Source organism: Eptesicus fuscus, chromosome 16 (genome assembly GCF_027574615.1).
Source record: "Eptesicus fuscus isolate TK198812 chromosome 16, DD_ASM_mEF_20220401, whole genome shotgun sequence".
Lineage (NCBI taxonomy): Eukaryota > Metazoa > Chordata > Mammalia > Chiroptera > Vespertilionidae > Eptesicus > Eptesicus fuscus.
In genome coordinates, this window is record NC_072488.1 from 42,633,074 (window position 1) to 42,651,219 (window position 18,146).

General features: G+C 49.7%; 1 protein-coding gene across 1 annotated transcript in view; it reads right to left on the minus strand.

Annotated features, from left to right (window-relative positions):
• ADD2 (adducin 2) overlaps positions 1-18,146 on the minus strand; it is a 93,709-nt gene that overhangs the window by 4,931 nt on the left and 70,632 nt on the right. The window contains exons 7-15 of the mRNA XM_054727965.1: positions 16,126-16,275; positions 14,550-14,693; positions 12,533-12,631; positions 7,843-8,019; positions 6,037-6,294; positions 4,864-4,983; positions 3,908-3,997; positions 1,865-2,012; positions 320-445 (exon numbers count right to left, since the gene is read on the minus strand). Of these exons, the coding sequence (XP_054583940.1) occupies positions 320-445; positions 1,865-2,012; positions 3,908-3,997; positions 4,864-4,983; positions 6,037-6,294; positions 7,843-8,019; positions 12,533-12,631; positions 14,550-14,693; positions 16,126-16,275 (1,312 nt within the window). The remainder of the gene's footprint in view (positions 1-319; positions 446-1,864; positions 2,013-3,907; positions 3,998-4,863; positions 4,984-6,036; positions 6,295-7,842; positions 8,020-12,532; positions 12,632-14,549; positions 14,694-16,125; positions 16,276-18,146) is intronic.

Below are 18,146 nucleotides of genomic sequence, written 5' to 3' on the forward strand. Positions count from 1 at the left end.
CTGGTGCATCTAGAGAGGCCCATCCGCCAACCCGGTCTGAGTTAGAAGTGAGAAGGCTCTGCGTCGGCCCTGAACTTACTCATCATTGCTTAGGCTGGAAGCTGTATGGTCACAGCTTGTGAATGGAACAAGCTTCCATTAGTAACCCCTATTTCAGACTCCCTAGAAATGGCAGAAGGAAAAGCTTTCCGGGGAGGGGGGGCAACACCTGTGGAAAGGCAGGTGCCTGTAGTGTGCACGCCTGCCCCGCCTTCCATGCAGACCCCCTTCTCCGCCTGTGGGTGCACCTCCCTCCCTCCTGGCTGCTCAGCTGACTCACCGTCTAAAGACTTGGAGGGAGAGACCACGGGGCTCTTTGTCTCCGACTTCACTGGACTCTGTGCTGGAGACGCAGGTGCAGACTTAACAGGTGAGCCCGGCTCCTCTGCAGTGGTTTCTTTCTCTCCTGAAAATACAGACAACCACCTCAGGATAGGGGTCAAGCAGAGGAAAGATGGAGAGATGGAGAGATGGAGAGAGAGAGAGAGAGAGAGAGAGAGAGAGAGAGAGAGAGAAAGAGAGAGAGAGAGAGAGAGAGAGAGAGAGAGAGAGAGAGAGAGAGAGAGAGAATGTTTAAAAAATTGCTTTCTTCTTCTTGGTCCTCATTCCTCTCGGCTGGAGTTCGCTGCTCTCCTAACCTTTTGTTATTTCTGCTACATCTTGGGGGAGTCAGAGTCATGTTCTGTTCCTCCATCAAAGCACATCCACCTGTTGAATATGTTGCCCGTAGCGTAGACAGCAAGCTGCCGGAGAGTTCCCACCATGACTGGGTGGCATGTAGCTCATTTTTATTTATTGAATTTAAAAGTTCAGTGCAAACAATGCCTAGGGATAGAAAGCACCATATTTTTCCCCCTACTCTTTCAGTTGGCACATTAGAACGCTGAGCAAGCCAGCAAGGTCTTTCTGGTGCCTGCTTGGCGCCTGGGAAGATGTCTGACGCTGGGTGGGGAGGGGACGGTGGAGGAAGACCCTGCCTGAGGGAATGAAAGCCTAGCTGGTGGACAAAACCAAGGCTTGAGTTCTGGGTCTCAGACCCCCAAGTGCCCCTGAAGCAAAGAGAAGGGACAGCTCCGTGTTGGGGGGTGGGGAGAGGCAGAGCAGGCTTCCTAGCAGGAGGGAGTTTGAGATGGAGCCTGAACTGTAGATAACTTTGGATCAGGCTGGCCTGGAAGGGCAGCCATGCCAGGAAGGGACAAGGTCATGAACAAGGGCATACAAACTATCATAAGAATGAATATCTATCTGTGATTCAACAGAGAGAGTTGGGCTTAACTAAAGATTCTGAAAAAAAAAAAAAAAAAAAAAAGAGTGAGAGAAAGACAGAAAGAAGTCAGCTAGTGGAGAGTTTTGATTGCCTAAAAAGTTTATGCCTGATCTGAAAGAGAACTGACAATTGCCACTGTTATAATGACCTATTATAGCTAACATTTATCTGGTGGTTACAGACCTATGCCGTATCCACAGGCACTATTCTAAGCATTCTGCAAGGATTAACTCTCTACCCAGCAGAGAGGATCAGATGAAGTCCTGAGGACAACGTGTAACTGTTAGGCATTGAACAATGAGGGTCATTATTGTGATTAATAGTAATGCTAATAAAAATATTATTTGGTGATTGGGTGGGCAGATCGAGTTGAGGATATGATGAGAAGAAAGAGAAACAAGTGAGGATTAAAAATGAAACCAGAGGCTAGATTGAGCCGGGACCCTGCGGGGGGAGGCCTGGGTTCCAGGGCTGCCGGTTGCTCTGCTCCCTCTCTGGGCTTCCCCAAGCTCTCCCCTCCCCTCCACCTGGAGGAGCCTGAAGCACTGGGTTCTTTACCTTCCAGTTCTAGTTTCTTCCTCTCCACCTCTTTCTTGTATTCCTCCAGCTCCTGGTCAGTGAGTTGGCTGAAGGGGTTGGGCACCGTCTCTTCTGACTCATCTTTGGTGTCCGCGTCGCCCTGGGCCATCAGCTGGCTGTCTGTAGACTGAAAGTTAACCACAGAGTGTGTGTTGCTCTCTGAACGCCGGGGCCGGGGCCCGGGCCCGAGCTTCCTTTCAGACTCATGTGGCTGCCAGCGGTCTGGCTAGGGACAGCGTGGCATGCAGCTCCTTGGAAACAGCACAGGGCCTCAGGATAGGACTTGTTCACTCCTCCCTGCAGCTACCTCACCCCCGGACCCAGATTCTTTGCCACTGCCTAGATGAATGCAGGGGATCCACCCGCTTCCCAGGAAATAAAATCAAAGGATGCTCCCAAGCAGAAGGAAGACACACCTTTATTGCAATCGTTCCTGTGGACGCTTGCAAGCCATCCCTATGCAAGTACAGTCAGCGGCCCAAAGTCAGTCAGCCAAATCCAGCAAGCAAAGCTTGGCTCAACCCGCTTCATGCCAGCTGTTCCCACCATCCCGCGCCCCCCTCCGCCCCCCCCTCCCTCCCGCAAAGCAGCACAAGCTGCAGCACACAGCAGTGAAACACACAGCGGCTTCAGCGTTCTCGGTCCAAAGTGATGGTCCTGTTTTGCACACAGTCATAAATGACAGGGGGACCAAGGCCCTGAATCTCGCATCTTCCACGGCCTGTACTGAGGTCCCTGTGGGGACATTGGCAAAAGCACTGTTTCACCACCTCTGGGGAGCTCACCAGCTGGGTAAGCTTGTGTAAGCTTCAGGAACCCTTTGACCCCACTAGCTCAGGACAGGGACTAAAGTCCAGGCTCCACGCTCCTTTTTCCTAAGCCAGCATCCTCACCTTGGCCTTCGTGACCGCAATGCTGTGTCGCTAAGGAGGAGCCAAAGGAAGGAAAGCCCAGGGGAGGGGAGCCCTGAGCAGCTGGCCTGCACCACGCACCTCAGGCCATCCTTCCCATGAGCTCCTTCCAACAGAGGGCAGCCCTGGCCAATCTTATGGAATCGTGGGGTTCAAAAGAGAGGCCAGGACAGGATTCCAAGAAGAGGGACTTCATGGAGAGCACTTAATATAAATGGCAGAGTTTTTCCACAATTTTGCTCATTGTCTTAAACTCTCACCTCCCCGCAGTGTCATGCAGTATTTCTATCCTCGACCCTGTGGCGCATTTGGTGTTCCTCATCTTGGCTGAGTTGAGGGGGGAGTGGGGGTGGAGATGCTATGATGACACAAGACTCACATTTTTGCCAAGGGGCACCCACCTTATGGGCTGCAGCCTGATCAGAAATCATTGCCGCACCTGTTTGCTCAGCAGGGAGGAATGATTCCTGTATTTCCCCCTTTCTTCCTGCTGAGGAAGATGCCGTGCCCACCGCTAGTTTGCAATGAGCAGCAATGATTTCCAACATGAGCCAGAATTCTGACCTTCACCCCTTTTGCTAAGCACTACACAAACACTGTTCTACCTCAAGCATGGAAACGACGACTTTATACTTTCTCACTCTATGTGGGTTTGTGAGCAACTATCTGCCCCCTCCCTTCCGAAGGAGCACTGGTCCGTATATACACGCCTCCCCTCTGGGAGCATATGAGCATCGTCCCAAAGCTACAATCTCACAATGCCGTGTCCATGCAGAGGCCAGAAAAGCTCAGGGCAGGCAGGTCTGGGAGCTGCCAGCCACCTTTCTGTGATCCCCACTTTGCAAGATACTAATAGAGGGCAGAGTGGAGTTCCATGGGGGAAGCATGGACGTCAGCAGGCCGGGCAGGTGCTGCCCCACCCAAGGCCCACAGGGTGGGGCGGACACTGTCCCTGGTCCTCACAGCATCTGTTTTGCAGCAAAAGCACCAGCACCCAAGATCACAGGGGAGTGGGCATGAGGACTCAGAGGTCCTGCTGCCCAGCCCCAGGCACCGAAGACTCGGAAGGCAAACTCGTCTCCCCTCCAGACAGGGGCTGCCTCTGCTGTACCGGGCTTCTGCTCTTCTCAGCGATGACGCTCGCCAGGAGCTGGGACTGGGGCCCTGCCGACTTCACATCTTGTCGGTTTTGTTCTCGAATCTATGTGGAGAGGGAGGGGGAGAGAAGCTCAGTGTGCAGTCAGGCTGGGGAGTTCGGGAGGGGCATCCCCAGGGCATACTGTGTCCAGTGTCCAGTGGTGTTGGGTCCTCCAGCCGTGTGGGAGCCGGCCTCCCCTATTTCTAACACAGCCTGTCCACTCTGACACAGTCTCCTTGTCTGTTTCAGCAGGTTAGGTACAACACCCGTCTCACTGACTCGGAGAGGGTAACTGTAGGAGGTGAAGGGTAAAAGGAGCCATACTCAACTCTGGAGGGAGATTCTCACATTTTAATATTCCTATGAAGCCCCTGAGGGATTTGTTTCAAATGCAGAATGCTGGGGCCAGCCCACACCTACAAGATCTGAATCTCTTCGGGGGGGGGGGGGGGGCGCGACCCAGGAATCTGCATTTTAGATAAGCACTGCTGAGAGGCCTCGCCCCCACACTGAAACACAGATGTGGGAGCATATACACAGATGTGGGAGCTGGTCAGCCACAGCTGCAGTTCTTAACGTGCCATTAGGAGTGTAAGTGAACTGTAACGCAAAGGTGGGGAAATAAATACCAAGGATTTTGAAATCTTAGCCAAAAGGATGACAGCATAAATAGTATAAACTTAATAAAAATTCAATTTGTGGGCAGATCTCTTAGACACTTCTAATGCCTGAGGCAAGCACCTCTCCTGTAAGAGGGTCCGGCAGGGCCACCTAAGTACAGCACTCGGCACAGCGCCTGGGACAGAGCCAACGAACAGCAGTTTCTTCCCTGTGAGGGGCATGAGGGGTGTTGGTAAGTCAGGTGCATCCTCACCCCACCCCCACTCTTGAGGGAGAAGGGATGGAGAGACAGCTAGCTAGCACCCTACCTTGTTCCGCATGTCCAGCACTTCTTGGGGGTCGGTATAGAGAGGCACAAATTGGTTTGGGTTTTCGATCCGTATTGGCATGCCACTGCTGGATTTCTCCACCTCGTCAGCCTTCATCCACTGAACACACACAAGGCCGGGTGGGTGAGCAAAGAACAAGGCCCACGTGTCCTCCCCAGGGGTCCGCCCCATGCACCGGCCTACATGGAAGGTCAGCAAGCCTATACATACATGTTATCTCCCCTCTGTGACGACTGTCTCCCCGAGCAGGAGGGCAAAGAAGGCCCCAGGTCAAGAGCCATAAAGAACACGTAAGAGTAGGGGTCAGCCCCTTGGTAACCAGTGCTGACAGACAGGTGGCCACTGGAGCTTACATATTAGATGACTCCATGTTAGTTTGCAGAGCTTCTTCTTCTTTTTTTTCTTTTTTTAAATGAAAAGCTATTCTATTTGGCTGCCAGCTACTTTAATGTTAATGAAAAATCAAATTAAGAGTTAGGATGTGGCCCTGACCGGTTTGGCTCAGTGGATAGAGCGTCGGTCTGCGGACTCAAGGGTCCTAGGTTCGATTCCAGTCAAGGGCATGTACCTTGGTTGCGGGCACATCCCCAGTAGGGGACGTGCAGGAGGCAGCTGATCGATGTTTCTCTCTCATCGATGTTTCTAACTCTCTCTCCCTCTCCCTTCTTCTCTGTAAAAAAAATCAATAAAATATATTTAAAAAAAGAAAGAAAGAAAAAGAGGATGTGTGTGTGGTGGGGAGGACAACGTAATAGAAATGAATATCCCACCCACCTACTGGGGTTGCATCAGATGTGCACTTCAAATGTTGGATACACATCCTTGAACTTCCCAGAATTCCCTTCTTGATGTGGGAGCAAGAAGCAAAAATTAATTGCTCCTCGCTTTTGTACTGCTGGGGATGACCTGGTCCAGCCATCCTCTGGACCCCAAAACTCAGTGCAGAGGTGCAAGAAACAGGTGATCAGAGGCTCCGTGGGCACGAACAACTGCTCCAGATAGGAAACCCTAAGGGGGGCTTGTACTAACACATGCCCAGGGGAGACCTGTTCTGTTCCCCTACTTTAAAGCTGCACAGCCCATAATCGTAACCAGGCACTCTCCCCCCCCGCCCCCGTCTCCCCCCGCGGGGCCTCCCTCTGCCCGCCTTACTGTGGTCTTGGGCCGGGGGCTGCCCATGCTCCTCTGGACCTCGTCAGCCACGTTGACCCGCAGGTAGGTGTTGGGCGTGTTGAGCCAGCGGGTCTTCTCCTTTTGCTGCTTCTGGGCGTGCTGCCGCAGGGCGGGCACCGGGGTGCCGTCCTCCTCGAACACGAAGGCTGTGACGGTCGCCGGAATCTCCACCTCACTTTTGTGTTTGGTTTTCTCTTGAACAAAGGGGTGGCGGTATGTGTAGCCTGTTCTGTAGCCCTAAAAGGGACAAAAAGAGAACCACTTCATGTGGGGAAAATGGTCTGAATGCACCTGCGTGCCTTCCCACACCCCCTCCCCCAAGGCACATCACCCCCTTCTATCTAAAGACCGGGTTTAAACCTAAATCTCCACAGCACAGCCTGGACCTTGCTGCTTCTCTGGTGGGTCTCGGAATTGGCCCTTTCTTGGTGCCCCAACCTCTCCCTTCCTCCACCCCAATGAGTCGTCCTCTGATCAGGGCTGAGAAAACTCCTGGAAGCTTCTGAGCGTGACAGGACTCCTTACCTAAACACAGCTCCAACTCTGTGGCGGCTGCAGTGGGTCCCAAGCCTGGCTGCACATTGGAACCACGTGGGAGCTTTAAAAATGCGGATGCTGGGCCCACCTCAGCCCTGCCCGTTTCGTTGGATGTGGTACCATCTGGGCTACAGGATTTTTAAGTTTCCCAGCAGATTCTGATAGCCAGCCCTCCCTTCCTCAACTCTAAGGCTCCTGAACTATTTCCCTCTTAGAACCCCAAAATCTGACTACAGGACATTCCTGTCTCCCAAGCAAGACCACGTCCCACGGAGGCGGAACCGAGTGCCGCTCAGTGAGAACGAACACCCTGGGAACCTTGGCGGCCGACGGAGCAGTTCTTAGCTCTGTCTGTCTTCTCTAACTCTGTTTTGCTCTTTTTTGGATTACTAGTAAAACCGGATGTTTTAAATTACATTTAATGGCCACTCGGATCTCTTCCTTTGTAAATTGTTTGTGTTCTTGCTTCATTTTTCTGCTGAGATGTTTTTTCTTTTTCACACTGATTTGTACTAACTCTTTACAGTGCATCAACTATCACCGGTGTTGCAGATATTTACCCCCGTAGTTTGTCTTGTAGCTCTGCTTATGGTGGGAGGAGTGGTTTAAAAACCGCAAATTTTGAATTGTAATATAATCCTAACAGTCAGTACTTGTCATCATGACTTCAGACTTTCCTGCCATGCTTGACAAAGTCTGCTCAGTACAAGAGCATCATGAATATTAATCTGTTTTTTAATACCTGTAGGAGTTTTTTAGGTTTTAATTTTTGATAAATCGGGGATTTGTCTTGTTGAAAGGAAGGTGATAGCAATCCACCTAAGTTTTCTCCTCCAAGTGGCTAGCAGTCTAGGTTTTCCCTCTGCTTGATGAGATACCTGTTTGCCCTGTGTTAAATGCTCGTAAGCTTGGGATCTACTTCTGGATTCTCGAAGCTGCCGCACTGACTTGCCTGGCCATTCTGCACTACTGCTTCTCTGTTTAGTTACACGTTACCATGTGGTGGGACGAGTATCCCTAATTTCTTTTTTTATAGGATTTTCCTAGACATTCTGAATTTCACCTGGAAGACCATTTTGCTAAATTCCCTGTTCTTAAAGGAATTATACTGAGTTTATTGGTTAATTCGGAAAAGTGACCTCTTTTCCCTATGGAAGCCTTCTAACCAAAAATAAATGATAGATCTTCACTGGTCCTGGGGCTAAGCCTCAACAGACTGGCCTCAGAGGACCATGGCAGGAGACTCACCAAGTTGTCCAGCATCCTCATGAGGGCCTCGAACTCATGTTCCCCCAGCCGGCTCTTCTGCATGGGCCCGAAGGTGCTCCCCGCCCACTGCACAGAGCCCACCTCATGGGGGCGGTGTTTCTCCTGCTCCAGGAGGATGAGGTTCTCCACGCCCCCGGCGCTGGACAGAGCGGACACCTGAGGCAAAGAGCAGAGGGCCCTCAATCGTGTGTGTGCACGCACATGTGTACACACACACACACACACACACACACACCGCTGCGCACTTACCTAAGCTCATGTGTGTAACGGAGAGTGGGGATAAGGGAAGATCAGGAACAGAAATGGGCTGGAAAGCTGAGCTGTATTTGGTTTTTTCCTCCCAGAGGAAAAGCCACCCCAAATTTGTTGGGCATGCACCCATTCCAAGGAAAGAGCTATTAGAAGTTCCTTTCTTAATGCCACTTCTTAGAGATTATAGAGGACATAGCAAGTGCTAAACCTTAAGTATAAAACAGTATAGAAAACTTGGGAGTGACCTGGGTTACAGACCAACTTCAGACTGTGACCTGGGTGACAGACCAACTTCAGACTGTGATGATTTCTGGGGAAAGTGGGAGCACGGGATTAAAAAGGGCTCTAACGATGACAAAGTCTTGTCTGTAATATTTTACTTTACCCTACCTTAAGAGGAAAAGATCTGAAGCAAAAAGCCTGTTAATATTTGTAAATCTGAGTGGTGGATAGCAGGTATATGCTATTATATCATTCTCTGCATTTTTCTGAGCATTTGAAATATCTTCCATAAAAAAATAAAGTCACTTGAGAGAAATAGGCTGGCTTCCAGGCCATGAAGTATGAGTGCAGCTTGATGGACTGAATTAACCGGGCAAAGGAAGAATGTGTCATCCATGAGGGGATCAGCCAGTCAAGGAAACCCAGAGGAGACGAGGGAATGCTGATGGTGCACAGCCGGGCGCTGTGTAGGGGGATGCAGCTTTCACCGGACTCAGAGTGTTTGTTCCACTGTCAAGGCTCCGTGGGGAGGGGATGATACAGGTGGTCACAGGCAGCAGACTTTGAGTATCAGGGCAAGAGGTGTGTGTATACAGCAGGCGATTTTAGGATGATCCTAAAACACATTATCAATCTAACTAATTCCCTTATTTCTAAGTCCATGCTCATCTAATAGTACATTCTGTTTACTCCTCATATCTGCCACTTGGATATAATTGGTTATGATTTGGCTTCCTGGGCAAGTTCAGCTACAGAAAGTAGCCGAGCCAGGAGTTTTGTGCTGTGTATCAATACACTAGCATTCTAATTAATATTTGCTATTCCGTGTAAGCCTGCTTATAACAGAGGCGCAGCTCCTACTATATAAGCCTTCAGAGTTTCAGTTTTGGTGACAGTTGTATTTTTTTACTGAAAATGAAAGGAAACAGCTTGCTGATGAACACAGGTCTATGATCCCATGAGGATCCAGACATGCCCTGGAGTGTTAAATTCACCAGTGTAACAAATGAGATTTCTTGGCAGTCAACCAGGCCACCTTCCCAAGGAGATGCCATTAATTTTCCACGCCCTTTTTATTCAAGACGTGTGTCCAACGGAAGGCTCTATTTTTAACCCTGGGAAGATAGAGACCTAACAGGTCATTTATTCCATCCTCCCATCAACAGTAAGTCACTGTCTGATTTCCCGAGAAGGTGGCCAGCTCCATGCTTGGGAGGCACCTATTACTGTCCAAACTGTCCAAGTGTTAGAGGGTCGCAGTGAGTTGACATAGGTTACAGTGAGCTGAAATCTACTAGTCCCAGTTCCGCCCTCTGCTGCCATGTTTGCTAATTCTGAAGTCCCTCACGCCCAGCACTCAAGGCTCAGCACATGGAACGAGCTCTCACAGGTGGTGCATTCCATCTGGCTGATCAATTTACCTGGTTCCTCCTGGACCCCATCTTGCCCAGGTGCCAGCTCCCTGAAGAGAGGTCCTGTCAGCCGACCTTTCCCACCAACTCTTACTGCCCCGAGAGGCAGTGCAAGGCAGGAGAGTGTTTAAAAACACAGACTCAGACCCCAGGCTGCCTGGGTTTGAATCCTGGCTCTGCCACTTACTTACTGTGTAACTGTGGGCAGTGATTTGCCCTCTCTGTGCCTCCGTTTTTTCATCTATAAAATGCAAACAGTACTACCTATCTCATGAGGTTGATTGAAGGTAATATTTGTAAAGCACTTAGAATAACACCTGGTACATATGGAATGCAATGTAAGTATTTGTGACAAATAAAGTAGGAGGTTTTAACATGGAAGGTTGAGAAGCAATATCCCCTGGGTACTTGTCGTTCATGGAGGAAAAGAGAACTGCCCACATCCTTGCAAGAGCTGCCTCCTCCCACCTCTCTCATCCTCCATTGGTTTCCATGGTGATGGGTAGCAGATGGAGAACTGCCTGAGCTTCTCCCCACTGCCTGTAAGCAGAGGAGGGAGCTGCCTCTCTCAGCTGGGGATGACCCAGTTTCCTGGAACCTCAAACTAACGGGGAGCAAAGAGAATACTGTCCCAATAGAACAAAATAGGCTCTGAGTCTTGAACCACTAAAATGACCACAATCACAGTTGCTTGTTTGCCAAAGTCACTGAGGGAGAAAACTAGACCCACAATGGAAAGAGTTTCCATGCTGGCTGTTCAACCAGAAATGACCCGGCCAGATGCTGGGATCCCAACAGCATCTGCAAATTGCCCGTACCCGGGATCTCCATGCCTAAACCTCTGGGCTAACCTCGCTGGGCTCCCTTCCGCACTTTCCAGCTCATTTCTCCCCCTAGAAGCCTCCCTGTCCCCCCAGTTAAAAGAAGCCACTGGAGCTTTTCCAAGGTTATCTGCCTTCATCGCCTGGTGCACGTAAACAAGGTCACATCAAACCAGTCTTGACTGAAAAGAAAGTGACAGCTGGCAGAGCCAAGAGAAGCAGCTAGTGAGCTGCCAACAGTGCCATCCTGCCTTTGGCTAAGTTGCACAGTGCCCATTTCTGAGGGCCTGGAGCCTGGAAGAGATACCCTTCACCATGGGGGGAGGGGGTGGTTAACATGAACATCTCTCTCCATTCATTCTTAGGGCTGCTGTCTTTGCAAAGAGATAAGAACTGTTCCTCATGGCAGCCTCTTCTTCAGAAGGAAGGTAGAGAACTCTTAATGAGCTCGGGTGTGGAGTAGGGAAAGTGGGCATATCAGAGGCTCTGCTGGGTTCCTGCACCTGTCAAGGTTCAGAGCTCAGGGCCTGTGTGTCCAGTTAGGGGGCAGGGGGACCACCACATCAGAAAGCACTGCTTTGGCCCTATTCCACCTTCTCCTGTTCTGACCACTGTTGGGTTTTGTTCTTTTTTTTTTTTTGGGGGGGGGGTGTTAATCTCATACCACCTCCTCTAACACCTCTTCATCACTGTCTTAACAACTATCCTCTCAACATATTCCTTTACAAACCACTGAGAAAGGAAGCACTTGTTCCTTTCACTGGCGATGCCTCTGGAATAATCCCCTTCCCTGAAACTCCCAAGAGAAAGGCAGGCCTTCTTCCCCGGGCGCTGCTCTGCCCAGACCAGCCAGGAGAGGGCAGACAGGACACCAAAAGGGCCCTACGGAGAACTGACTCATCCTGGAGCGGCAAGACTCCTCTGCTGTCAATAGAGTCCCCCAAATGCCACCAGCAACACCTCTCCTTTGTCTGAAAGGCTGTCCTCACAAGGCCTCTATGGCCCCACACCTGCAGTTGAGGAAACAGAGGCTCACAGAGGGCGAATCCCCAACCCAAGGGCACACAGCTCAGAGCTGGGGAGGATGGATCCCAGTTAGCTGTGCAAAGTCCCCTACACACCCCTCACATCTTACCACACTGAAAGGAGTGTGTGGCGAGGAGTTGCTTATCCAGCACCACCTATCTGATAAAGCCATAGGAAGTGTGTCTGTTTTCCTACTGCTTTTTAACCAACTCCTCTAGGGGTCCCATAACCACTGACAACCAGCCCCCCTCCAACTCATCTCTCACTGGTTAGAAGAACTTCATGATGGGCTCCCTGCACGTCCCTTTAGGGGTTCTCTGGTGTTTAGCCTGCCATGTCAACATTCCACCTTGTCCTATACTCCACTTCTCTTTCTGGAAAAGACTATGTTCATAGTCTTTGCAAACTAGCCCCCTCAAAAGGAAGGAGGGAGGGAGGGAACAAGGAAAGAGAAAAAAAGAAGAGAAGAGAAGAGAAGAGAAGAGAAGAGAAGAGAAGAGAAGAGAAGAGAAGAGAAGAGAAGAGAAGAGGAGAAAAGAAAACCTACATGTGTGTTGTCTACTGGGCATAGCCAGATGTAACAGGTATACCCTAGCCTAGGCAATATATGAGCATGGTAAGAACTTTTATCTGTCCTATTATGGTTTCTCCTGCTGTCCCACTCATGAGCCCAGGCAGCTCCCCATTCTGGACAATGACCCCCAAAAGTTGGGTGTTGGTTGTTAGACAATGGTGATACATTTTTTTAAAGCTACAAAATTGCTTCTAAGTGTGAAACTTTAGACGAATAAGGTGGTGCCAAAGCAAAGAAAAGGGCCAGGCTTTTAGATGGCTAGGCTCACAAACCTCCCTGAATCACAGCTAATGGCGGGGGTGAGGGGTGGCCTTTGCCCACTGTCAGAGTCGCTCCCCAGAGTCCCCAGAGGACTTGCTCACCTGTATCTCACATGCAGCCTGCAGGTGGAAGATCTTGTAAAACGCCTCCTCCACAGTGTCACCGAGAGCAACCACGCCATGGTTTCTTAGCACCAGGATCTGTAGAGGAGCAAATTGCCAATTAAAACTTTAAGCCTTCTAGTTAAGAGGGAGAGAGTTTCATTTTATTCAGATCAATTTCCATATCCAATCCCGGAGCACACACGGCTGCAATTCCTTGTTCCTTCTCCCTACACAAACATCCAAATGTAAAATCACTGGTGATTTTAACCCTAAACAGTCACCCTAAGAAACAGATGTTTTTTAATACTGAGACTAAGTAATTTGGTCGATTTCTTTGGGCACAATCTTTGGGGTTTTAGGCCTTGGAGAGCTTAAAAGTCTAAGAACTAGTGTTTGTGTTAAAGTAAATGAAATTATTTGATGTCCAATATGAGGATCCAACCTCAAAAGCAATTTCTTGCCCTGTGAGTTAGTCAACCTGGGAGTCAAAACCCAAGGGGGTGGCTCTCTAAGCGGTAGCTCTGCAGAAACAAGTGGTGAACCTGAGTCCCTGATGGCCAGTCACGTGACCTCTCTGGACATTGGCTTTCCTCTCCATAAACTCAGTGAGACCTGAGCAGCTCTAAGGTCCTACAGTTCTATAAATGAGGCCATGGTATTCATCTAATCTAACCCACTGGCTTTATGAGAGAGGAAATAGAAGCCTAAAGAAATGAAAAGTTTCCCAGCTAGTTAGGGGCAGAATTGGAGCTAGAACCCAGGCCTTCTCACTGTTGGTGCGATGTTTCTGACTCAGCTGGGGGCAGGCAGATAAAAGGAGGGGAAAACCCTGAAGTAAATTTATCCCAAGAGCTTGACTGTCCAAGGTCCAGGTGCCAAAAATTCTTCTTGGTTGGCATTATGCTTGAGAACTCTCTGCAACTAGCTGATGACCTTCTGGGAGCTGGGGCACAGACCCACGTATCAGATCTGTCCCTGCAGACCTGGGCTGAGGCCTGATCATCACATCCTCTCTTCTGAAAACAGCTGGAGGTTTCCCTCTCAAGTGCCAGAGAAATGGAAAGAGATGATGGCTCTGGCCCACAAAAGATGCTGCAGAGAACAAATGCCCATCATTCACACTCTTGTAGCAGTTCATGGGGGTGAGCATCTCATCCCTCCCCGAGCGCTGCTCATGAGGCTTTAGAGAATGTCAAGAAAGAGTGGCAGGGCTTTCTCCTCTGCGTCAGAGACGGGAAGACGGGGACTCTCAGATGGGAAATGACAGTGAATGCCTTTTGAGGATGGGAGCAGGCGTCAACAACCCAAGTTCAGCTCCTAAACTTCCTATACTAAGCTGACCACCCCAAATATGTACTGTTATAAAATAGGTCTTTAGACTTCAACCAAACAATAATGAGATCCTGTTTTTCTCTATCAAGTTAGAAAAAAATGTGATAATAGTCAAGTCTGGGGAGACCACAGAGAAGCAGCATTCTCATATACTAGACACTGTAGGGCGAACAGAACAATTTGGCCAACGTGATTTGGGAATTTTAAAAGGTGCATATGTAGAAATTTACCCTAAGGAAATAATATACAAAGATAGAGGGGAAAGGATGTTCAGAACAGTGTTGTTTATATCAAGAGAAAATTCAGAGGAAAAAAAAAACCCTTCCAATGTTCAATCATAAAGGACTGTTCAGGTAAATGGTGGCACAGTCATTCATTCAATGCAATATATTCTAATCATTTAAAATAGTGATGTAGAAAATAGGTAATAGGATACAAAGGTGTTTACTATATATTGCTAAGGGGGGAAAAAAGGAGGATATATTTTATGATCCTAGTTTTGTAAATATATGTGACCATAATTGGGGAGTGTACCAAATTCTCAGGGTAGTGCAATAGAGAGAATTTTATTTCATTTTTTATGTATAATTTGTAAACATCATCCAGTAAACATGTGTCACTTGTAACATCAGCTTTTGCTAATCTCCCCCTGAAACATCTTCCCGGAACCACTGAGCCAAACCTTGCAGGTGGGTCCAAGGCACTTCTGCAGGTTGATCCGATCCGCTTCCTGCTCCATTTCACCATTGAAGTCATAATAGGCCATGTCCCCCACCAGCAGGGCATTGTGGGAGACAGGCAGGAGGCCCCACTTCATGGCTGACACCTTCAGTGAGACAACACAAGGTTAGCGCCTGTAGCTCCCCCAGCGCCTTCCCTCAGAGTGGCACAGTCAACTCTGCTCTGGGGATGGATGTGGAGAGCCTTTGACTCTCCACCTGGCTGGGGTCTTGCTTTCTGGCTGCTTCCTCTAACATCCTTCCATCACAATTTTCACAGCAAACACATCAATATATCACCTTCTAAAACTGCTGCAAAGAATGCACTCGAGAGAGCTATTACCGCTGCCAACCCCCCTGCATTGCTCTTGTCCAAGGACTCTGGGAAGAGGCAGGGGTGGGGGGCGGGGTGGAGTTGGCAGCAGGCTGGGGTAAAGCAGGGCCCAGGGTCCCCTGGGGTGGGTTGTTGGAGACCCTCAGCCTTGAGGTCAGTGCAGAAACAGCCACAACTCACTAACAGGGATGCCCATTGTAAAGCCGCATTTTACTAGCAACGAGGCAGCAAGAGTGCCAGGGGACAGGGTTAAAACCCTATTGCAACCCCATGCCCCACGCTCTGCCTTTTATTAAAAGCAAGAGGTTTGGAAGAGCCTCTTGGCCTCCTTCACTCGTTTTGCCCCAGGAGGAAGCCCAGGCTTGGCACACTTGGCACAAACACATCATCCAGTCTTGGTCCAAATTCCGGAAGGCCTCTGCTCATAATGAATGGGTTTTGCTGAGAAAACCCAAAACCAAAACCACAGGCCAGTAACAAGCCTGCTCTGCCCTGTAGGTATGAGGCCTGGGGGCCGGGCACGATGGGGTAAAGGTTGAGACAATCAGAACTGCTGGCCTGCTGTCTTTCCAAGCAACATTGCAGTGTCTTGGGCATATGTGGAGAAATTACCCAGAGACCCTGAGGGAACAACCTGACCCTTGGGCAGGGGGGGGGGGGGGCGGGGAGGGGGCAGGGGAAGTGTCTTTATTCTACTCTCTCCCATTTTCCTTGCCCCCATCCCCAGATCTCAGCCCACCCAGGCTATGAACAGTGGGCAAGTCCACGCTCCCAATATCTTATCTTCTATTGAGATCTCTCCTCACCAGAGCCTGGGCTGGGGAAAAGGAGTGGGGGGGCAGGCCAACAGGACTGCCCTGAATAGAGAGACTGAAGAGGTGGCATCACCTGGTGTGTGGTGCCAGTTTGCGTAAGTGGCAGGGTGGGGGGTGCAGTAGGGCAGACATCACACGTCTTAACCTTCTTTCCCCAAACCAAGACTTCTGTCGTTGGAAAGGTGGAGAGGATTAGGAAACCCCACACTGGGTGGTCCTTGTCCTCACTTTGGTGTGAGTCCCAGGACATCTCTCCAGATTAAATGATGGGATTGTTAGTAGCTTGGGGGGTCTTGTGTCTTAACTCAGGGGGCATCTCAGAGAAGCAGGTCCCATGGGTCTGCTGCCAGCCTCAAGGAGCGAAATGCTGGCTGGAGAGCCGACACTCACCGCGGCTGTGGCCGGCGTGTGCAGGTGGATGATGCAGCGCACGTCGGGTCTGGCTGCGTAGATGGCCGAGTGCAGACAGAAGCCCGTGGTGTCCACCGGGAAGCAGCTGCTGCCCTTCTCCACCACCTCGCCCAGGATGTTCACCTTGATCTGGGCCAGGAGAGAAGAGAGACTTCACAGCCACAGGACAGGCAGAGGCCCCTCACTGCCCCCCCCCCCCCCCAGAGATAAGCCAGCACATGGCTACCCACTCCTGTTCATCCATCCGCCACACCTGAGCAATGCTGTGCTTGGTGGTGGGGGAGAGACCCAGCTCCTGGCCCCAGTGACTGCCCAGGCTAACGGGGAACACGAGGGCTATAATTCAGCATAAAAAACACTACAGCAGAGTTTCTCAAACTTTACTGTGTGCCAGAATCAGCCAGAGATCCTGTCAAAATGCAGATTCTGACTCCGCAGGCCCAGGATGGGGATGAGAGCCTCCTTTAACAAGCGACCAAGTGACACTCGGGCTGCTGGTCCGCAGGCCACACTTTGAGTAGCAAGGTGCTGGACCAGAGTCATCCAGAGAATTCTCTAAAAGCAGATGGAGGAATCGTTGATCCTGGCAGAATGGGGGAATCAGAAAAGCCTTCCCAGGAGAGTAACATCTCAGCTGCACCTTTTCTTTTGAAAAAATTTAAAAATTTTTATTGAATTTATTGGGGTGACATTGGTTAATAAAATTGTATAGGTTCAGATGTATAATTCTATAATACATCTGTATTTTTTTGCTTAATTTTTCTTTTGAATTAAAAAAAATCACATACAAAGATAAAGATAATCTATAATAATAAAAGTGTAATATGCAAATCGACCGAATGGTCAAACTACAGAACAACCATCCAGACCACCTTCCAGACGAAGCCAGGGCTGTGAAGGCCTACTCTTGCATGAATTTTGTGCATCGGGCCTCTAGTAGAATAATAAACAACCATTTACCAATCACCCAAAAGCTAGGTCTTAAAGGACAAGTAGAAACTAGTCATTAGCTTTATAATCTGCTTTTAATTCCAAGGGGCTAGTAGGTGTCATGGTTCAAAATCACTGGCTCATGTGTGAGTGTGTGTGTGTGTGTGTGTGTGTGTGTGTGTGCGCACACACACACGTGCACAACTGCTGATGGCTCTGGCTGGCCTGGCACACAATTAGGCTGTGGTGTCCCCTGCTTAACCTAAACAATCTCACAGAACATCACCATCAGAGAAGGTCACTTTTGACTGTGACACAGCAAGACAAAAGACTGCTCCTTATTCCTGTCTAAGCACAGACGAAAACAACACCGCAGAAGCACAAAAATGACTGACACCTCCCTCCTGGAGACCCTGGCGCTTCTTTACCAATAGCAGCTTCAGCCTCCTTCATTCCTCCTATCACCCCCCGCCCCTTCCCTGCCTCACAGACTCGCCCCTGCATCAGACAGTATACTAGCTAAGGCAACACCTCCTTCTCAGAACACTCCCCAAACCACCCAACACAAACCCAAATCCTGAAATGAGTCCCTTCCTAACACCCTCTTACTGAACACGCCCCCAGGTCCCCAGGGTGCAATCTCCCTGCAGCTGGTATAGCCTAACTCAGTGGTCGGCAAACCGCGGCTCGAGAGCTACATGCGGCTCTTTGGCCCCTTGAGTGAGGCTCTTCCACAAAATACCACGGCCTGGGCGAGTCTATTTTGAAGAAGTGGCGTTAGAAGAAGTTTAAGTTTTAAAAAATTTGGCTCTCAAAAGGAATTTCAATCTTTGTACTGTTGATATTTGGCTCTGTTGACTAATGAGTTTGCCGACCACTGGCCTAACTCATCGACAACAGGTGTGCCTGGCATTATTAACAAGCTAGAGTTTAGTTTCTAAAAATCACGACAGCGTTGGCCCTTGAAATTGTACCACCATGACATTCTGAATGCAGCACACTGGGCAGTTCCACAAACTTCCCACCTTCCCCATTCCAGAAGGCCCAGCAGACAAGGTGGTACCAAAGGA